This window comes from Acomys minous (genome assembly GCF_964271855.1).
Source record: "Acomys minous genome assembly, chromosome: 2".
In the NCBI taxonomy this organism is placed as follows: Eukaryota; Metazoa; Chordata; class Mammalia; order Rodentia; family Muridae; genus Acomys; species Acomys minous.
Window position 1 is genome coordinate 109,702,029 of NC_140484.1, and position 19,082 is coordinate 109,721,110.

The following is a 19,082-nucleotide window of genomic DNA, read 5'->3' on the forward strand; positions in this document are numbered from 1 at the left end:
GCTTAAACCTTGTGGCCAGATCCTAGAGTCATATCAATGCTACAAACAAACAAATGGATTATATCCAACTTGCTCACGATCAAAGGACTCCAGTCTCAAACAATAACCAGATGCCAGTTTTCACTGGATTGGTAAAGATGACAAATGTTGTTAGTGCATATTTTAGGGAGGTTTTGGGAAAGCGGATATGTTCAATAATTATAGGTGAAAGTAAATTGGTACCTGCTTCTAGGGAGGACAATTTGGCAATATCCATAAAAATCAACAAGGCGTACATCCATCTCCCTTTTTAGCAAAGACACTCTAAAGAGCAAGCCCACAGACACATATATGCTTGCAGAAATCATTGTAACTGATGAACGGATTCCTGATTACTGCAGCAAAGCCTGGGAACAATGCCTCTGCTACACAGGTGATGAGCCAGATGTACCATGTACGGCCAGGCAGCTTTGAGGGACCATGAGGTGGTATGTGTCCATATGGAATACTTTTCAGAGTTTAGAAAGCTGTGAGGGAACACAAATTCCCTATGTGTAAAAAGAGACGTAGACACAGGGAGCCAGCTTTACTGCTTGCCTCCTGGAGCAGGATGAGAGATGAGGGCGCTAACTTCCTTTTCATCTAAACTTCTTTCATGTAATTTGGATTTTTCTTTCTACTATGTATACTTATTTAACACACACACACACACACACACACACACACACACACACACACACACACCACCACCACCACCACCACCATTAAAAATAAATGAGGCTGAGAGATAGCTCAGTTGGTAAAGCCCGATTTCCAGAAGCCATTTTTAAAAAGTTGGGGTACAGTGCTGGGCTTGTAAAGACAGGCAGATCCCTGGGGTTCTCTGGTCAACTCTCTAACTTATTTGGTGAGCTTCACATTACAGTGAGAAACTGGATATGGGAAAAATGGATGGCTCTTAAGGAATGACATCTTGGGGACACACACATACACATACACATACACACACACACATACACATACATACACACCACCACCACCGTCACCACACCTGCACACACATACACACAAATAAATGTCACTATTTGAATACTATAGACAATCTTTCTTTTCTTTCTATTTTTTATATATGACTGCTCTATCTGCATGGACACCTATATGCCAGAGAGGCCATCAGATCTCATTATAGATGGTTGTGAGCCACCACGTTGGTTGCTGGGAATTAAACTCAGGACCTCTGGAAGAGCAGCCAGTGTTCTTAACTGATGAGCCATCTCTTCAGCCAAGACAATTTTTCTTTTTTTTATAGAACATACTTCCAGAAAGACAACTCTAGTTCCTCAACTACCTGCCCAATGGAACAAACTGGGGACAGCTAAAGAGAAGAGTGTGGACTAGGGGTGCATCCTCTGGACTGGGGTGGGATGCTTAGAGAGAGCCCCTGCTGGTGCTGGGCTGTCCCTTTGCTCTCTGCACCTTCTATTCTCTCATCCAGCTTGCTTTCCGGCCTCCAGGCTTCTGCTTACAGTGACAGGTGGCAAGGCCCCCTCTGCTCATGTTCCCCGGGGAGGGGACCTGAATCAGTGCCATCCCAATGCAAGGTTCAGCATTCCCGTTACTCAATTTGGCTTCAATTCACAGGGTGTCTGCTCAGGGCCAGTTGGGCTGCTGTTCTGCTCAAGAGGTGCCCTCTCTGTGGCTCACAGCCTCCCCAGTTGTAATTGAATTAGGACCATTCACAAACAGCTGCTGACCAGTTTTCCACTTACTATGCCACACTTAACTGCCTGTCTGTCCATGCCCTCTGTTCTTCTCCTCCCTGGCCAACAGCCAGCCAGGGCACTGGGCCACTCTGCAGGCTGGCAGAACCCTGGGGAGAGCTACTCATGCTGGGCCCTTGTTGGCACTCGAGGTTGGGCTCTGCCAGCCACTGGCTTTGCACTGTGATCTCTGCTCCTTGTAATGTACTGGCGCTGGTAAGTGCAATGGTTTATTGAGTGGGGCATAACTGTTACAAATTGTGTTCCTCAAAGTCATTGGTCGAAGCCTATCCTATCAAACTCCCAGTGCCTTGGTATATGACTTTATTTGGAGATAAGATCTCATCCAAGTATCAAGATTAAATTTAGACACTAGGAAGGACCTTAATCCAAGGTATCTTATATCCTTGTAACTGGGAATGTTGGTGCCACGTGAGTGTGAAGACAGCCCTCTACAGACAGAGGAGGACTGAGGTAGATCTTTCATAACCCTCACAGGGGACCAACCCTGCCAACATTTTAATTTTGGGGTATGCAGCCTTTAGAGCTATGAGTCACCCCATTTCTACAGTTTAGGCATATCAGTACTTTGCTCAGGCTGTCCTCACTGGAAAATGTACCAACTCTGTGTGAACGGCACAGGTACCCCACTTCGTAGCCCCACCGAGTGGACTCGCACTGCCCAGACATTTCAAAAGATGCTGAAAGTTCATCACTTCCTAAAGGAGCCACCTGGTTGCTGAGGCTCTCGGGTGTTGGGATGTTCTCCCCAGTGGCCAGGTGGCTTCCTCTCTCAGTCCCTTCCCCCCACCTACCCATGGCCTCACAGGCCCAATCTAGCAGTCCCTCAAGGGCTCTGTTTCATCAACCTAAAGCACCCTGGGAGCTTTTAAGTGTCTGATGAGAGCCTCTGACTGAATGAAGATGTTCTGACACTCCCTGGAGTCTTCTCTTCCCAAACATTTCAAGTCCTCAATTTTCTGCTGCTGTGGTCCTTTCCAGTCTGGTACCCTGAAAGCGTGTGTGACTCTTCGAGGGGAATCTGGCCAAGCAGAGTAATAAAGTGATCCCTGCCTCTAAAAGGTGCTGAAATATCCACAGCTGTGCCCTGAGACCATGGAAACCCTTTGTGGTGGCCATCTGTCCACTCACAGTTTCAAGCTGCCACGGTTTTCAGCCCAGCTGCAGAATTTTGGATTTGTCAGAATTCTCTGCTTCTTCCCTTAGATTGTATGAGTCTCTGAATATTGAGACTTTAAAATCCTCTTACTTGTGAATATGTTAACTGGACCAACAGTGACCCATTTTAGCCATGGGCAAAAATGAAGGCCGTGTCTGAGCCTGGGGTCGGGATCACAGAGGTTTCCATAAGGTCAACGTGGGTACCATAAATTAGTATACCTGGAGAGTTGGCGGTCATTGGAGAGTGGCTGATCCTTCTGTCACAGATATGAGGAGGTGGCAGTAGGATGTAGGGACCTCTCAATCTCACACAGGCAAAGTCTAATTCTAGCTCCTCCCTCCCATTACAACATTAAGATCTCTGAGTTTTAGTTCCCTTTTGGGTAAGAGAACTAAACTTGTATTCTAGCTACAAGACTGTTCCAAGAGGAAAGCTGACATTTGTCCTCTTTCATTGTCTTGATTGTCAAATCAGGACACAGCTCCTTAAGTTGCCACGAAGTACCTTGTCACCATAGCTGACTTATACTCTTTGTAAATAAAGTGACTATACAAACCCCAGTGTACCTGTCTGCTCTTCCCTTCAGACTCAGGGACCCTGAGACAGCATGCCCTGCTACTTTCTGGTGAGCACACCTACTCATGATGTTTCTTTCCATCCTTTGCTTAGGAAACCCTGGATGAATAACCTTCCCAAAACTCAGGCTCACTGGTGTCCATAGTTCTCCCATGTTTAAAAAAAAAAAATCAGAGCCAAGATGGCAGCCTCCATTGTCCTTCTAGTGCAGCTTAACTTAGAAGGCACCATGGCTAGCGGCTCAGAGGACCTAATGGCAAGTCTCCTAACTGGTCCTGATTTAGTCATGGCAACGGTTCTCAAGTTTATGCCATGCATCAGTGTCAGGTCACAGTCCAGTCAAAACACAGGTTGCTGGAGGCTTTTCTAGGGCCTGTGATTCTGTAACAAATAACCAGATGCTGCTGATGTCGTTCATCCAGGGTCCATGCTGAGAGCCTCTAGTTTAGGACAGCAAATGGACCCATAGGTAATGTATGGAAGGTCATCTCACTTTCTCCCTGCCGTAGGGCCGTGCCCACCCTCTTTGCAAAGAAAACAGGAGATGAGGAGTTGTTTTACTTGTGTATTTTGGAAGTGCTGGGCATGGAATACAGTTTTTAAGCTTGCAAAGCAAGAGGATTATACCCCTGGCCCACCCTTGTCTATTGTGACCACAGTACAAGCTGCCTCTATGTCTTTGCTTTTTTCAGTCAAGAGAATGCAGCTTTTTGGTGCTGTTACTGTTTTTCTTACTACTTCTCTAAGCTCAAACCCATTTTGGTTTGGCTTTGCTCTTCTTGGCAGCATTCTTCTATTTCCTGGTCATGTGAGCTAGAAGTAAAAAGAAGCTGACAAGGAACAATGGGAGAATCCTGGATCTGTCCCCTCCCAGGGGCCCTTGAGCATATGAGTTACTTTACGAGGCTCACGTTTTCTATCTTTAAAAGGGGAGTAAGGAGGCTAAGTGTCGTCTTACCATTACATGGGATAAGGCTGGGCATGGTGGCAGGCCCATAAGCAATAGCTAAGATGTCACGTGCCCACTATCTATTTTCCTATTTTCCATTTCGGTTCCCCCACACAGCATTCAGAATGTGTGGGTGAACAGTTGACATCTGAGCACCTCTACTTTGATTCAGAAGACTATCTCACATGCAGAGAAACAGCCAAGCAGATCAAGGAAGACAAACCCATCTGGTCCAGGGATAAGAGAGTATTAAGAAAATATTTTCCCAAGAGGTACTGATGGGTGTCGAGACTCTGTAGCATTCTGACAGTTCATCTTGTCCTGCCTGTTGGGAAAGCTGGCCCAGGCCCTGGGCAAAGGGAGTCCCTATACCGGGGTGATGCTTCCAGGCCCACTGAACTCCGTCCCTGGCCCCTGCAGATCTGGAAATGAAGAGGCACAAGTCCCCCCTCCACCTGCTGCAGTGGGAGTCAGCTGACATGGTTCTACTCTTGGTTATGCCACTTAATGGCTGGGACACCTTGTGTGGATCACCAGACAACTGGGGGTTTCTTGAGCATTCACTAGCAAAGATACTAGCCTGCCTCAAAAGCAGATTCTCATTTGAAATCCTCGCCAGCAGAGCGTAAGAGTTCCAGAATCTTCAAGTCCTCATAAGATACTTGTTTTCTGATCACTTTCTTTCTTTCTTTTCTTTTCTTTTTTTGGCTTTTCGAGCCAGGGTTTCTCTGTGTAGCCTTGGCTGTCCTGGACTCACTTTGTAGACCAGGATGGCCTCGAACTCACAGTGATCCGCCTGCCTGTGCCTCCTGAGTGCTGGGATAAAGGTGTGCACCACCACCGCCCGGCAGCTGTGGTCACTTTCTTACTGTGTTTGATGACAGTTATGTTCCTAGGTGTAAAGTGGTGCCCCACAGTAATTTTGTGCTTTCTGTAGTCTTAGGTGATGCTGAACAGCTTGTCATATGCTAATTGTCATTTGCATATCTTTGGAAAAAACGTCTATTCAAGTCCTTTTCCCATTTTTTTTCCCCCAGAGCTGAGGACTGAACCCAGGGCTTTGCCTTGCTAAGCAAGTGCTCTACCACTGAGCTAAATCCCCAACCTTCTCCCACCCCCTCATCCCCCACCCCCCATCCCCGCCTTTTTTTTTTAATTGGGTATGCTTCTGATGTTAAGATGTAGGTGTTCTTGGGCCTGGTGACACAGGCCTTTAATCCCAGCACTTGGGAGGCAGAGTCAGGCAGATTGCTGTGAGTTTGAGGCCAGCCTGGTCTACAAAGTGAGTCCAGGACAGCTAAGCACACAGAGAAACCCTGTCTCAAAAACAAACAAACAAACAAACAAACATAAAACAAAACAACAAGATGTAGGTGTTCTTAATAGTTCCTGGGTGTTGGTCCCTCACCAAACATACTACTTGTAAATATTTCTGCCCATCCTATGGATTTCTTTATCACTTCCTGGACAGACCATCATTTGCGTGTAGTTGGTCCCTGCCTTCTCTACCACGCCTTGCACATTTCTCTCATGATTTCATTCTGCACCCTTTGCTTGCCTGTTCCTTTATTTTCAGTCAACACCAGATAAGGCCACTCTGCAATGGAGGCAAGTCCTTTCCCTAAGGACACAGACTGCCCACCGGACTCAGTACGCCCGCCACATGATCAAGGGGGTCTGTGTAAGGCCATCAATGCCACTGTACCACCCTCTTTACCTTCTTCCCCTCCCCTCCAGGCTGAAAGCTTGAGGTGGGGCAGCCCACCTGTTGCTCCTGCAGTATTTACTCCCTCCTGGAGTGCCTACAAAGAGAGGTGCCTTCCTCCCAGGATCAACAGCCTGTTTGTTTAAAGGGCTCATTACTGCTGCTTAATGCTATTTTGACAGATGAAAGTGAGTCAATTATAGCTAAAAATAGCTCTGGCTGCAGAGGTTTCTTCCAGGTGGCTGCCTGCACCCCATCCAAGGGACGTTTGCTCTTGTCGCCAAAGGGCAGTTCTCTGCCTTCTGTTATCTCCTGGAATCTTCAAATCAACTCAGGAGGGACCTCCTTCCAGGAATAAATGCCCTTCAAGGCATGGGGCCTGAGCCCTGGAGATCAAAGTTTCTCTGACAGACCCACTCTAACAGAATGAAGGGAAAGGCTGCTGAGGAGGGTCTCTGGAGACTGGTGTCCCTCTGGAACAGAGACCACTCTCTTCCGCCAGCCTCAGGTGTGGTTGCCCTTGAGGTTTGTCTCTTTAGATCTCTCTTGCAGCTGGTGAGTTCCCTGTGATAACACATACCAAAATAAGTCCAATTTTGCTCATAGGCATGAATGCCTTAGAGTCACCTTTTCTCATGAGCATGGGTCCTTTGTGGATGAGTTGGATGGCTTCCCACTTATGTCAAAGCCCCACTAAAGAGTCTTCCGATGTGCCTGAGTTGGCAAGAAATCGGTTCTTCTGTGAAACAGGCTGTGATTGGTCCCTTGGTTGGATGGACTGTTGGATAGGTTAGTGGTGCATATTTGTAACAGACATCTCAAATTTATGTTCACGGAAGTACTCAATTCCTCAGCACCTGCTCCCTCCCCACCACCCAGGCTTCTTCAGGCTCTTGTACCCTAGAATATGGTACCAACATCCACACATTTGCTTAGGCTCTAATCCCAAAAGGATGTGAAAGAGATTCACTCAATATCAGCTGTCCCCAATGTCCTGTCACCAGCCACCAACCATCTCACTGCAACTGTATGATATGCCCTGACCTAGAACCATCCAGCCAATCGATTTCTGAATTCCTGATTAACATCAATTGGGAAGAACAGTTATTGTTTTTCAGAGTCCTAAGCTTTGGGGTGATCTCTTACCCCATAATAGACATAATAAGTGGGTGAGCGGGTAACATCCAGCAGGTTGGTTGTTGTGACCTGGTGTGATCCCAGGCAGTTTCCTGGGCCAGATACCTGGGGGTGGGTCTGTGCCTGGTCTCATAGTTGGGGAAGAAATAAACATGAAGTTAGGAATCGCAATTCTGCTGGGCTGTTGAGAAGCCTAACTGGATCAATGTGGACTTAAACAATTTCTCCTTCTTCTTCTTCTCCTTCTTCTTCTTCTTCTTCTTCTTCTTCTTCTTCTTCTTCTTCTTCTTCTTCTTCTTCTTCTTCTTCTTCTCCTCCTCCTCCCCCTCCTCCTTCTTTCTTCTTCAAAATTATTTTTATTTTATGCATATCAGTGTTGTGTCTGTATGTATATTTGTGTGAGGATGTCAGATTCCCTGGAACTGCAGTTGCAAAATAGTGGTTTGTTACCAGGTGAGTGCTGGGAATTGAACCCAGGTCCTCTGGAGGAGCAACCAGTTCTCTTAACTGCAGAGTCATCCCTCTAGCTCCTTTCTTCTTCTTCTTCTCCTTCTCCTTCTTCTTCTTCTTCTTCTTCTTTAAAAATTATATTATAATATATTTTATATTATAATATATTATGTATATAATATATATACTATATTATTTATATATACAATATATAATATAATATAATATAATATAATATATTTTTAAGACAGGGTCTCATGCAGCCCATGCTGGCCTTAAACTAACCATGTTTCCGAGGATGACCTTGAACTTCTGATCCTCCTGCCTTCACCACCCAAGTGCTGAGCTTACAGCCACCATGTCCTGGCTGTGCAGTGCTAGAGACTAGACCCAAGGGCTTAGTGATAGAATCAAGGATAATAGTGATAACAATGGTGACAACGACAGTGCATCTATATGAGTTGCTGCCCAGACATTATATCATTTAGTCTATACATCCCAGCAATGTTACCCTTCCCATGCCTGCTTACTGGGGAAATTAAAGTCTACTGAGCATAAGGTGACATATTAAAAGTCACCGCCATTTGTTCCTGATGGAGATCACCTACCTGAGACGGCAGACACAAGATGTATTAGTCACCGTCTTCCTTCCCAAGTTCCTTGCACCTGTTCCCATTGAGCCTCAATACAACCTCCAATTACTTTCTTAAGAACCCGGGAAGTAAGCCGCTCACGCAGATGAAACCCATTTACCAACCTCCCTCATCGCTGATGGAGGCTCAGAAAAGCCTGGAGGTTGGCTAAGAGCATTCAGCTAAATGCGTGTGGAGATGGAACTTCATCTGAGAGGCAGCTGTGCTTACCACGAGGCTCACCCCGCCCTATGCCACGAGAGCGGCACACTTACCCTCGGACTGCGTGCAGCAGGCGCAGGGAAGGGTAAGCTGTGCGCACGTTGACGTGGTGCTTCAGGATGAGAGCGTTGACCCATTCCACACGTTCCTTGCCACCCCGGGCCATGAAGGCAGGGATCCACAGGATGCTGCCATTGAGGCCATGCAGCCGCTGGAGCAGTTTCTCCCGCCATGTGGCATTCACCAGATCCTCAAAGGCTCGCTGGATGACTGAGGGGTTCATGGTCACTAGGTCTGTCTTGAGGCCCACATCCCGGGCATACTCCTGAACTGGAGCCAGGTTGCATCTGAGGGAGAAAAGACAACACGATCGTTTGGGGAAGTTGGCTCTTCTAACGTTGAACTTTACCCTGTCCTCTGCCAATTCTTGTTTCTTTCTCTTTCTCCCCAAAGATGTACCATGGGAACATCACTGGTTGCAAGCACCTCCTGTGTATCATCCCTTCTCTTCCTCCTGCCTCAAGTGTTTACTGAGCCCCTGTCATATCCTTAGACAGAAAATGCCACTCCCCTTGAGGCCAGTGTGTAAAAGAGGAACAACAGTGCTTGTTTCCGGTCTCACAGTGAGGTTGCTCTTAACAGGTGTGCCTTGGCCCATTAGGTGACCCTTTAGAGTGCGGGATCAGGAGACAGGTTTTCAGATTCAAAACTCAGATCTGACATGCTCTCCCTGTGTGATTCTGAGCAGCTCTCTGGGCCTTTCTGTGCTTCTTGAAAGCTTCCATTACATTGCTGTGATGGAGAAACCACATGTACAGCGCTGCTGGACCACAGAGAGAATGTAGGCAGTGTGAAATGCTGTCATCTTTCTATGGGGTAGAGGACTATGGGGTGTCAGAGTAGGGAGGGAAATCTAAAGGATGGATGAGCAAAATCGCATTGGTGGACAGGTACAGGAAAGGAGCTTGTCTCCAGTTTGTAAAGTCGGAAGAATCCCTCAGAGACTTGTTAAAAATAGGATTCCCCAGGTCCTGCTTCAGCAGGCCTCGGAGCTTAGAAATTTATATGTATGTATGTATATGCATGTGCATACATATACTTTCTAAAAATCTCTTCCTCCTTGGGTTCCAAGCAGCTTTAAAAAATCATGCTATGGCTTTGCGGGGGGGGGGGGGGGGGGCCACGAAATTTGCCTGAGGGCAGAGAACGTGGACCAGCATGGCTGTGTAGAGGAAGGTGTGTGAATTGATCTAGTTAACAAATAGTACATAAATGAGATAGGGATGAAGAGGGAAGCCAAATGAGATAGCGGAGGTTGGGTATGCACGGCCTTGGCTCCGAAGGCAACAGGGAATCATTTGAGGAAAGAGCAACAGGGGCAGCTCTGCACACTGCATTCTTCCGCTTAACTCCTCAGCCTGCCCATTAACTTCACTGAAGGCTTGCCGGCCTGCCTTGCGTCCCTCCCTCAAGGGTTCTGTCCCAGGTGTGCATGCTGGGCTTCCTGCCTGTGCTCAGGGCCCCAGGGACTGAGCATGCAGCTAGGAAGTACTGTCTTCCCTGGATAACGGATGGCCGAGAAAAAAAAATTAGCTCGGTAGAAATGTGTCCAAGAACTCAGAACAAGGATGTGCAGTGTGGAAGTTGGCTATGTGTGTGTGTGAGAGGCGCCAGGTGCCATCACTTCATGCACACCATCTACCCCATCTTTAAGCAACAACTTTTCTTCTTCGCCTGGGAAAGAAAGTTAGTTAAGCAGATAGCAAGCTGGCCATCACTGGGCCCTGGCCCACACTGGCCACTTGGCTAGTATTTTTCCACAGGTCAGTTCATTTTACTGTGAACCTGTATTAGGGACCCTGGTTTATAGCCGGGAGAGAGGAAATCCTCCATTGCCAATTAACTTGACCAAAATCCCAGAGCCTGAAGGGGAGCATTAGGAATCAGACTTAGTGGTGTCTGATTCAGAAGCTCCCAAACTCTTCAGAGCCTCCCCCAAACACCTCTTGTCTCCATCTCTAGCCCCAGCCTTGCTACCTATCTCCCACTGTGGCCTAAATACTGTTAGGAAGACATATGCTGGGGACCTCTTCAGGTGTTCCTGCTACAGGTCAGGGAGAGTGGGTGGTACTTCCAGCACAGAGGCCAGTCTGGGGCTACCCATAACTCCCTATTTCTCTGGGGTCAGATGAGCCAGGCTGTTGGGGCTGTTTGTGGACTGACTCCCCAGTCCTGAGAGCAGAGGCAGGGGGATTTAAGCCTTCCAGGCTTACTGGAGACCACCACCAAACTGTCATGGGGGCAAAAAAGGCCACCCAAATATAGTGGGCCTTCAGCAGGTCTGGGGGGGGGGGTCAGGAGGAGGGGAACACACTGACTACTGTAATGACAACCTGAAAGGCCTCCACTGGAAGGGACATTAGGGTATTTGTGCCCTCTGAGGGCAGGACCATTTGAAATGAGGCAGGGGCTTCACATGAACATGGGGTGGGGGTGGGGTTCTGTGCGGCCAAGATTGCCCAGTGGTACGTCTTAGTGAGGATGTTGCTGCTGGGCTCACCTGCATGCGTGTGTGTGTGTGTGTGTGTGTGTGTGTGTGTGTGTGAGTCTGTGTATACATGTGTGTATATGCATCTGTGCTAATCGTGATTTATGTGTGTGTATGTCTGTGTGTATATATGTCTGTGTGTGTATGCATGTGGATATTATGTATGTTGTATATATGTGTGTGTGCATGTGTGTATGTGTATGCATGTGTATGTGTGTGTATGTATGTGCACATTTGTGTGTGTGTGTGTGTGTGTGTGTGTTGCTCAGAAGAGTGAAGCTGAGGATGACATCTCTCATCCTGGCATTATAGTCTTGTACCATCTTCTTGGGCCTAGCCGTCCTGGCCATCTCTAGCAGCCAGTGTGCAGCCAGCATCTGCTCAACAGAGCCTCCTAGACCAGTTTTTGCTTCCCCACCCTCCCTGTTTCTTGTGAGCAGTGCTGCACATGACAAGCTATCTCACGTGTGCTGGCCCCTTCTAGGACTCCTGGGGTCCTCCTCTCTAGTAGTTTTCTGAGAGGATGTCAATGTTCTATGTGCCCCTCCCATGGAAGGGGAAGAAAAATAAAGAAAACTAATTTTGTAGACTTTGATACAGGAAGGTGGGCATCCCTTAAGACCCTTTTAGTATTTGTCACTGGAGTACAGCCCTGTGGGATCCTCTTGTGTGCTAGGAGGACCTTATCCTGGAGGTCCAGACATAGACACGCAAGACTACTGTCATTCCAGGAGCTCACTGAATGGCGGTGAGGGGGTGAGGCAGTGCAGTGGAGAAAACGGGGTTTATAGAGAATGAATACTCAATTACCCTCATGTGGGGACACAGGGCATGCCCACAGATGTGTGTTGCTGTCTCTGACCCAATCTTTTGCTTAATAAAAAGCCATCCCACCTGAGCAGGACAGAGGAGATAGGTAGGACTAAAAGAGAGAGGAATTCTGGAAAAAAAAAAAACTGCCAGGAGGACAGAGGAAGGAGACCTAAAGTCAACAGAGGAAGGCCGCCATGGGTTAACTAGAGGAGAAACACATGGCCGGAGGCATGGATGGAGAATCCGGCCCAGATAAAGAACGTGAACAAAATATATGGGATTATAGATAGGAGCTAGCTTGATAAAAGTTATTAAAAACAGATGGCATGGGATTGAGACAGGGATCCCATGCCTGCCCCACTATGGAAGGCAGTTTAGAAGATTGATATCTGCCCTGCCCCAGAGGCAGGTTAACTAAGGCTATCTTAAAATATAACAAGTGTCAGTGTCTTAAATGATTACTAGCCGGGCCTACTGATATTACTTGTAATTTTATAGCAGTAGATGTGATTTCTCCTAACATTCCTGACACCATGCGCTTTTGGTTGTGTGAGGGAGTGTGTGTGTGCTGCTTGGGGATGTGGAGGTGTACAGAGCATGCGATAGCCTGACTTCGCTAAGTACATCTTGCACACTTCCAGTCTCAGGCCCACTTCCTAACAACGTCTGCATTTAAATAAGCCAGCAGACACATCTCCACGTTCAAGGGTGAAGGAAGCTGGCATAGTGTCTGCAAAGGCTTCATTATGGGAGGACCTGAGAATCAGCCAACACAACCCAACCACTTTATAGATGTATCCCAGGCCCAGGAAAAGGGAGTGATCTACTCCAGGTCACATGACAAGTGACTATTTGAGCCAAGACTGAGCTTCAGAACTCTCACTGGGAACTGTGAGCCTACCTTGGCCATGGCTTCTGGAAATTCTCTTTTCATTCAGTTCAGCATCCCAGCCCCATCAGATAATGCCAACCATATTCATCCAGGGTGAGTCTTCTCTCCTCAGTTAGGAGAGGGCTTGGTGTGGTGTGGGAAGCGGACTATTGAAACTCATTACTCATAACAAAGGGAAGGGGCGTGTCCTACAGAGTTGCAGTGAGTCTGAAGGGCTTCCTCAGTGCTGTCTGCACTCCAGAGGCTAGCTGACCTGAGGAGGAGACTTTGCCCTGTTTCCTCCACTTTAACAACCATCTCCGGTTCAACCCTCAACCCCCTGGCTTCCAGTCAGACAAATTCCCACACATTTTCCTTTCTTTTCTTTCCCAAAGCCTCTCTTAGCCAATCTTTAGACTGGAGGAGGGCTTGGAAATGTAGGGACAGTGCTATTGAGAGAGACCCGGTCAAGGGGACCAAAAAGGAAGTAACCGGAACCCAGGCTGTTGCATCACCTCCAGTCTCAGGGGATGCAGGAGCCATTATGCTCATTTCTTCCCATGTCCTCAGGTTCAGGGGACACTGCTCGTGATGCTCCTGAAGCCTCAGAATGAGACTCTCTTCACACGAGGACCGTCTTAACAGAAATGTGAGATGGGACACACATTTCTGCCAGGGCTGGCAGCACTTTGGGATGAAACTTGAGGCACCATGTGTCCTATTTTTGTGCAGGAGACAGCAATGCCTTGTTTCTGAGTTTGTATGGCTCAGGGGTCAGGTGACAGGGCCATGGGTAACTGTTACAGTATCTCCGGTGATGGCAAAACAAGAGCTGATGTCATAGGGAAAATGACTGCTGAGTTTCTTTATCAGCCTTCATTTCCTAGGGTTTGACTCCAGGATTCTAAGGTTACACATGAAGTACCACCTTCTAGCTGTGACACCGGGGAGAGTTTTACAGCCCTGGCCCAGTAACTAGCCATCCAGAGTTTTTTCAATCCCTTTTGGACCAGATTCTATCTCCTGTTCAGAGAACAAGCTGGCTCTCTAAGGGGCCAGACAATAACTGTTTCCAGCTTTGCAGCCTGTGTGTGCTCTGTATTGCTTTAGCAAAAACAACCCTGATTAGCCCAGAAAGCTACTAGCAGTGTGAGGAAGAAGGACCTGTGTGACTGTGTTGTAATAACATTTTATTTATAAAACGTACGAAGGGCCATAGTCTGCCCACCTCTGGACTCTCTCTGTGATTCCCATAGAATCACTGGGCCTCTCTGGGTCACACAGTGCCCTTGTCCTGAGCCTCCCCCTGCTGATTTAATTGATCAAATGTACATTCTGATTGGAGACAAGGCTCCCTGTGATGACTAGCAGTCATTGCCAACATGACCGAGTTTGGAGACACGCTTCTCAATATGCCTTTGGGAGACTTTCAGGAGAGATTTAACTGAAGAATAAAGCCCAACCCTGAATGTTGTAACATCTCATGGGGCTGGGTTTCCGAGACGAATAAGAAGGGGGAGAAATGAGCTGAGCACGGACACTGATCTGTTTCTTAACTGCAGGTGCATTAGGACCAACTGCCTCACATCCTTGTTGCTACTGCCATGCCTTCATCATGATGGACCCTCAAGCCACGGGCCACAAACAAACCCTTCCTCCTTTAAGTTGCTTTTGTCAGAGGTTTGGCTGCAGCAATGAGATAAGTAACTAGTGCTTTCTCAAAGCAATTATAACAAGCAGTGAAGGCTGAGAACAGGATGTTCCCAACTAATGTGTCTTGTTTCTTTTTTTAAAAAAATAATTTATTCAGATTACAACTAAATTGCTATCCCATCACTTGTAGCCTCCCATTCCTCCCTCCCTCTCGCTTTCACCCTATTCCCCTCCCCTGGGTCTATGACTGAGGGGGACCTCCTCCCCCACTGTTTGGTCATAGGCTATCAAGTCTCATCTTGGTAGCCTGCTTATTCGTTCTTTGAATGCCAGTAGGTTCCCTACCAAGAAGAGGTGGTCAAATATGGGGCACCAGAGTTCATGTCAGAGTCAGTCTCCACTCTCTACATAACTGTGGAGAATGTCCTGTCCATTGGCTAGAGCAGAGTAGGGGTTCAATGTTTACTACTTGTATTGCTCTTGGTTAGTGCAATAGTTTGAGCAGACACCCCTGGGCTCCAATCCACCTGTTCTTCTTGTAGGTTTCTAGGATCCTTTGGAATTATTCACTTCAATACACCTGCCACTCAGGGCCAAAGCCCTTGCTGCAGGTGGAAGTTTTAGTTTCGTTGTAAACTCAGTCATGTTATGTAACTATTTTTTAATTTAAATTTTATTTTATTTTTTAATTTGTTCACTTTACCTTCTGATTGTAGCCCCTTCCCCTCCGGCTCCCACGTTCCTTCCCTCAGCCTCCTCCCCCTCTCTCCTAGTCCTCAGAAAGGGGGAGCCCTCCTCTCCTGTATCTGACCTTACTTGCCTGGCAAGACTGCCTCACCAGGGGGAAGTGATCTATGATTGGGCACCAGAGTCCATGTCAGAAGTCCCTACTCTCCATATTATGGGATCCACAAGGAGACTGTGCTGTCTAGCTACTACATCTGAACAGAGGGTCTAGGTCCTCACAATGTGTGAGGGTGGGACTTCAGTTTGAGCTTTAGTTTGTCCACAGCTGTTAATTGTCTCGTGTGGGGAGTGGCTTTTGCCACCTGCTAAGCGGGGTGTGGCCTAGGGCTCTGAGTATATAAATGAGAACCCAGAGAGAGTGTGGGGGTGGCGTGCGGCGTTGGTGTGCAGCGTTGGGGGCGGTGTGCGGCTTTGGGGGTGGTGTGTGGTGTTGGGGGTGGTGTGAGGCATTGGTGTGTGGCCTGTGGCAGTTTGGAAAAGACACACAGATAGCAACTCTTTGGGGCACAACAGCTTGGAGGAGACTTCTGGTTGTGTCTGCTCTTGATGGAGATTGGTATAGGACCCAAAGACTCTGAATCCTCAACAGCTAATAGAAGTAAAGAGGCCCCCTCTCCCCACTAACCTTCTCTCTCGTATGTAGGGTTAGGAGGCTGGAAGAGAGGTTGAGGCCTAAACACTCCAAGTAAAGTAGAGTTTAAAAAAAGAGTGCTACAGTTACCTTATGACAAAGCTGTGTGTGTCAATCTCCTGCCCACAGCCGCTGTTCAGCAAGACCCCTGAGTTGCCCACGATGGCACAAGTCTGGAAATGCTTATTCTTCAGGGGGGAGGTTCTTGGCAGAAGTTCATAGAGGTTCTGGGACACGTTCATTGTGCTGTCTCGATCAAAGATGTAGTGAATAATGTCTCCAGGCTTCAGGGTCCCCTTAAGGACAGAAATATCCTTCTCTGCATCCAAGAACTTTAAAATTTGCTTCCTGTGAAAAATCAAATGAAGAAAGTCACCATGCTGCTAGATACTCTTAACTGGCTCGGATGCTCTATTCTGTCTCACGCTGAAAGGATGCTGCAACCCAGCAAGGGGGTGAGTGCACCCAAGGCTCAAGTGTCCTCAGGAATGCTCTGTACACTTTACAGAAGGCCATAGATTGGCTGTTCTTAACCCTCCTAAGGCTGTGACTCTTTAATACAATTCCTCATGTTGTGGTGACCCCCAACCATAAAATTATTTTCATTGCTACTTCCACAACTGTAATTTTGTCACTGTTATGAATCTCAATGGAAAATATCTGATATGCAGGATATCTGCTATGCAATCCCTGTGAAAGGGTTATTCAACCCCAAAGGTGTTTTGACCCATAGGTTGAGAAAAACTGCCCTAGATGGAAGGGTGCTGCACAAATGGCAGGAAACCTTTGGTACTGGGCACACCCAGCCCTTTGGCTCACCCTGCATCAAACTGTCTGTCTTAGGGGAACTGCCATCTAACAGAGAGGTCTAAAAAAGGAACAGCAAGCCAGAGTAATGTGTGCCTTCATTCCTCATTGGCTGCTGCTTTCCCAGGAAGGCTTCTTCAGGCATGGGGACTGAGGGTCGGGTGGTGGGGTTGGTCTGTGGGACTGTGTTGGGGAATTCCTGCTCCCACCTGTAAGGTCCTGAGAGTGTGGCCTCCTAGCCTGTGCACTGGTACATTTTCTGGACTGCTTCTCAATCCTCTAGTTTCAGTCTAGTGGGGGGGGGTTGTGAATTTTCACATCCCCCCTGGTCCTACAGAGGTGTGTTCCTCCGTGTGCATTTAGAAGAAAGCGATCAAAACACAGTTCTCTAGGTTCCAGGGTAAGTTAGATTTAGAGGGAAAGTTCTAGAAGAGCACAAGGGAAGGATGGAGTTGGGTCCAGAAAGGAATAGGTGTCTTCATAAAATTACCAGGAGAACTTACTGGAACACAGCCTGTCCCTAGGGCCTGAGTACCAGCTGGGGGCCCTACTTATAGGAACCCCAGGACCTGAACAAGGATGGTACCAACAGACTTGCTAACATGGGAGGGAGAGCTCTCACAGGGCCTGCAGCACTAGACAAGCGACTACAGACAGCTAAGGAATGTGCTCAGCCCTGGAATCATATACACAGATAAGCAACATACAGACTGAGCAGGTTGTGTTTATACATTTAGGAATTCTCTCTATATATGTACATACATACATACATACATACATACATACATACATACATACAGCAACAATTAAGGAATTAGAGGCCATGAGTTTGAAAGAGAGGAGGGCAGCAGTACACGAGAGGGGCTGGAGGGAGAAAAGAGAAAGGGAATATGATGTAATTATATTTTAATTAAATTTTAAAGAGAACTGCCCAAGGGGTTAGAGAGGAAGCTGAGTTAGTAAAGTGCCTGTCATGCAAGCACAGGAATGTAAGTTTGATCTTAAGAACCCACATTTCAAAAAGCCATGCCCACTGTCATGTGCCTGTAATTCCACTGCTGGGGAGGCAACAGCACACAGATCCCCTGAGGCTCACGGGCTAGGCAGGCCAGCCTCCCCAGCAGGCTCCAGGCGAGTGAGAGACAGTCTCAAAACCAACGCATACAGCTCCTGAGGAACAATGCTAGAGGCTGACCTCTGCCTTCCACATGTACACGCTCCCTCATCCATGTACATACATAGATAGCAGACAGTGCATGCTTTTAATCCCAGCAACTGGGAGGCAAAGGCAGTTGGCTCTCTAAGGTCAAGGGCAGCCTGGTCTACAGAAAAAGTTCCAGGGCAGCTAGGGCTACACAGAGAAACCCTGTCTTCAAACCCCTACCCACCTGAAAAAAAAAAAAAGAAAAAAAAAAAGACACAAAGATGATTGTAATCATACTGAGAAAGGTGCTATATGCTTGGGTCAACTGATCTAATTGTGTCTCCTGTGGGAAGCTCTCATTGAGGACAAGCGCACAGAAGCTTGTCTTCCATCCACAGAATGTTCCTGTGCCTTGCAAATGTGTGACGCTACCTGGATGTGCATATGGTAACACTGAGCCTTGAGTCTGAAGAACTTGAAAGGTGTAGACCCTGAGGCAGGTCCCAGGAGGTTGCATGTCTAGATACTTGGAAACTAGGAAGAATCTAAAAGCTGTGTCTGACACCTGAGGAAGCCTGCTTCTGGGGGCCTAGGTCAGATGTTTAATGTACATCTAGGTTTGGGGTGTTCTGAGATAGCCAAGGGACAGCCAGAAGCCCCTGGTCATGGCACGCTCCGTCCACTGGCCACTGTACATTAGTGACTGGAGTCTCCAGCCATTTGGCTGAGAACTTTTTTACTTCTTAGCAGGAAACAAAAGTGCTTTATTTACTCCACTTCACTAAAGATTATACAACTTGACACGCTAATATAGTTTGGAAATTGCTAATATCCCTTGCAATTACTTACCCTAAAGTATTTAAAAGCAAAGAAAGCCCCCAGAAAACTCATAAATAAATACCTCTGTGAGGGAATTAATTTCTAACTAATTAAGAGAAATTACAATCAATTATTAAATATCATTCCAAATCACTCATAGAATCTTTTATTGTGAATAATTTTGGCAACTAATTGAGTGGAGGGAAATTCCTTCTCCCTCTGGGTGGAGGCAGATTGTTCCTTCTACAGTGGCTGGTGTCTGCAGACTCCTTATAGAAGCAACGGTCTGCTCTTCTTCACAAATGAGGCACACGTGCGTGTATCCATGTGAGTGTGCACAGTTGTGCACCCATGTGTATGAGTGCGTACATGTGTGTGACTCTGCACGTGAGTGTATGTGCATGTGTATGCGTAGGTCTCTCCTCATCTCTTCAGAGTTCCTACAGAAAAGGGCAG

General features: G+C 47.3%; 1 protein-coding gene across 1 annotated transcript in view; it reads right to left on the reverse strand.

The window, feature by feature from the left end:
* Positions 1-19,082, reverse strand: part of ST8SIA2 (ST8 alpha-N-acetyl-neuraminide alpha-2,8-sialyltransferase 2) — a 79,772-nt gene that overhangs the window by 13,351 nt on the left and 47,339 nt on the right. The window contains exons 4-5 of the mRNA XM_084756118.1: positions 15,947-16,204; positions 8,647-8,940 (exon numbers count right to left, since the gene is read on the reverse strand). Of these exons, the coding sequence (XP_084612244.1) occupies positions 8,647-8,940; positions 15,947-16,204 (552 nt within the window). The remainder of the gene's footprint in view (positions 1-8,646; positions 8,941-15,946; positions 16,205-19,082) is intronic.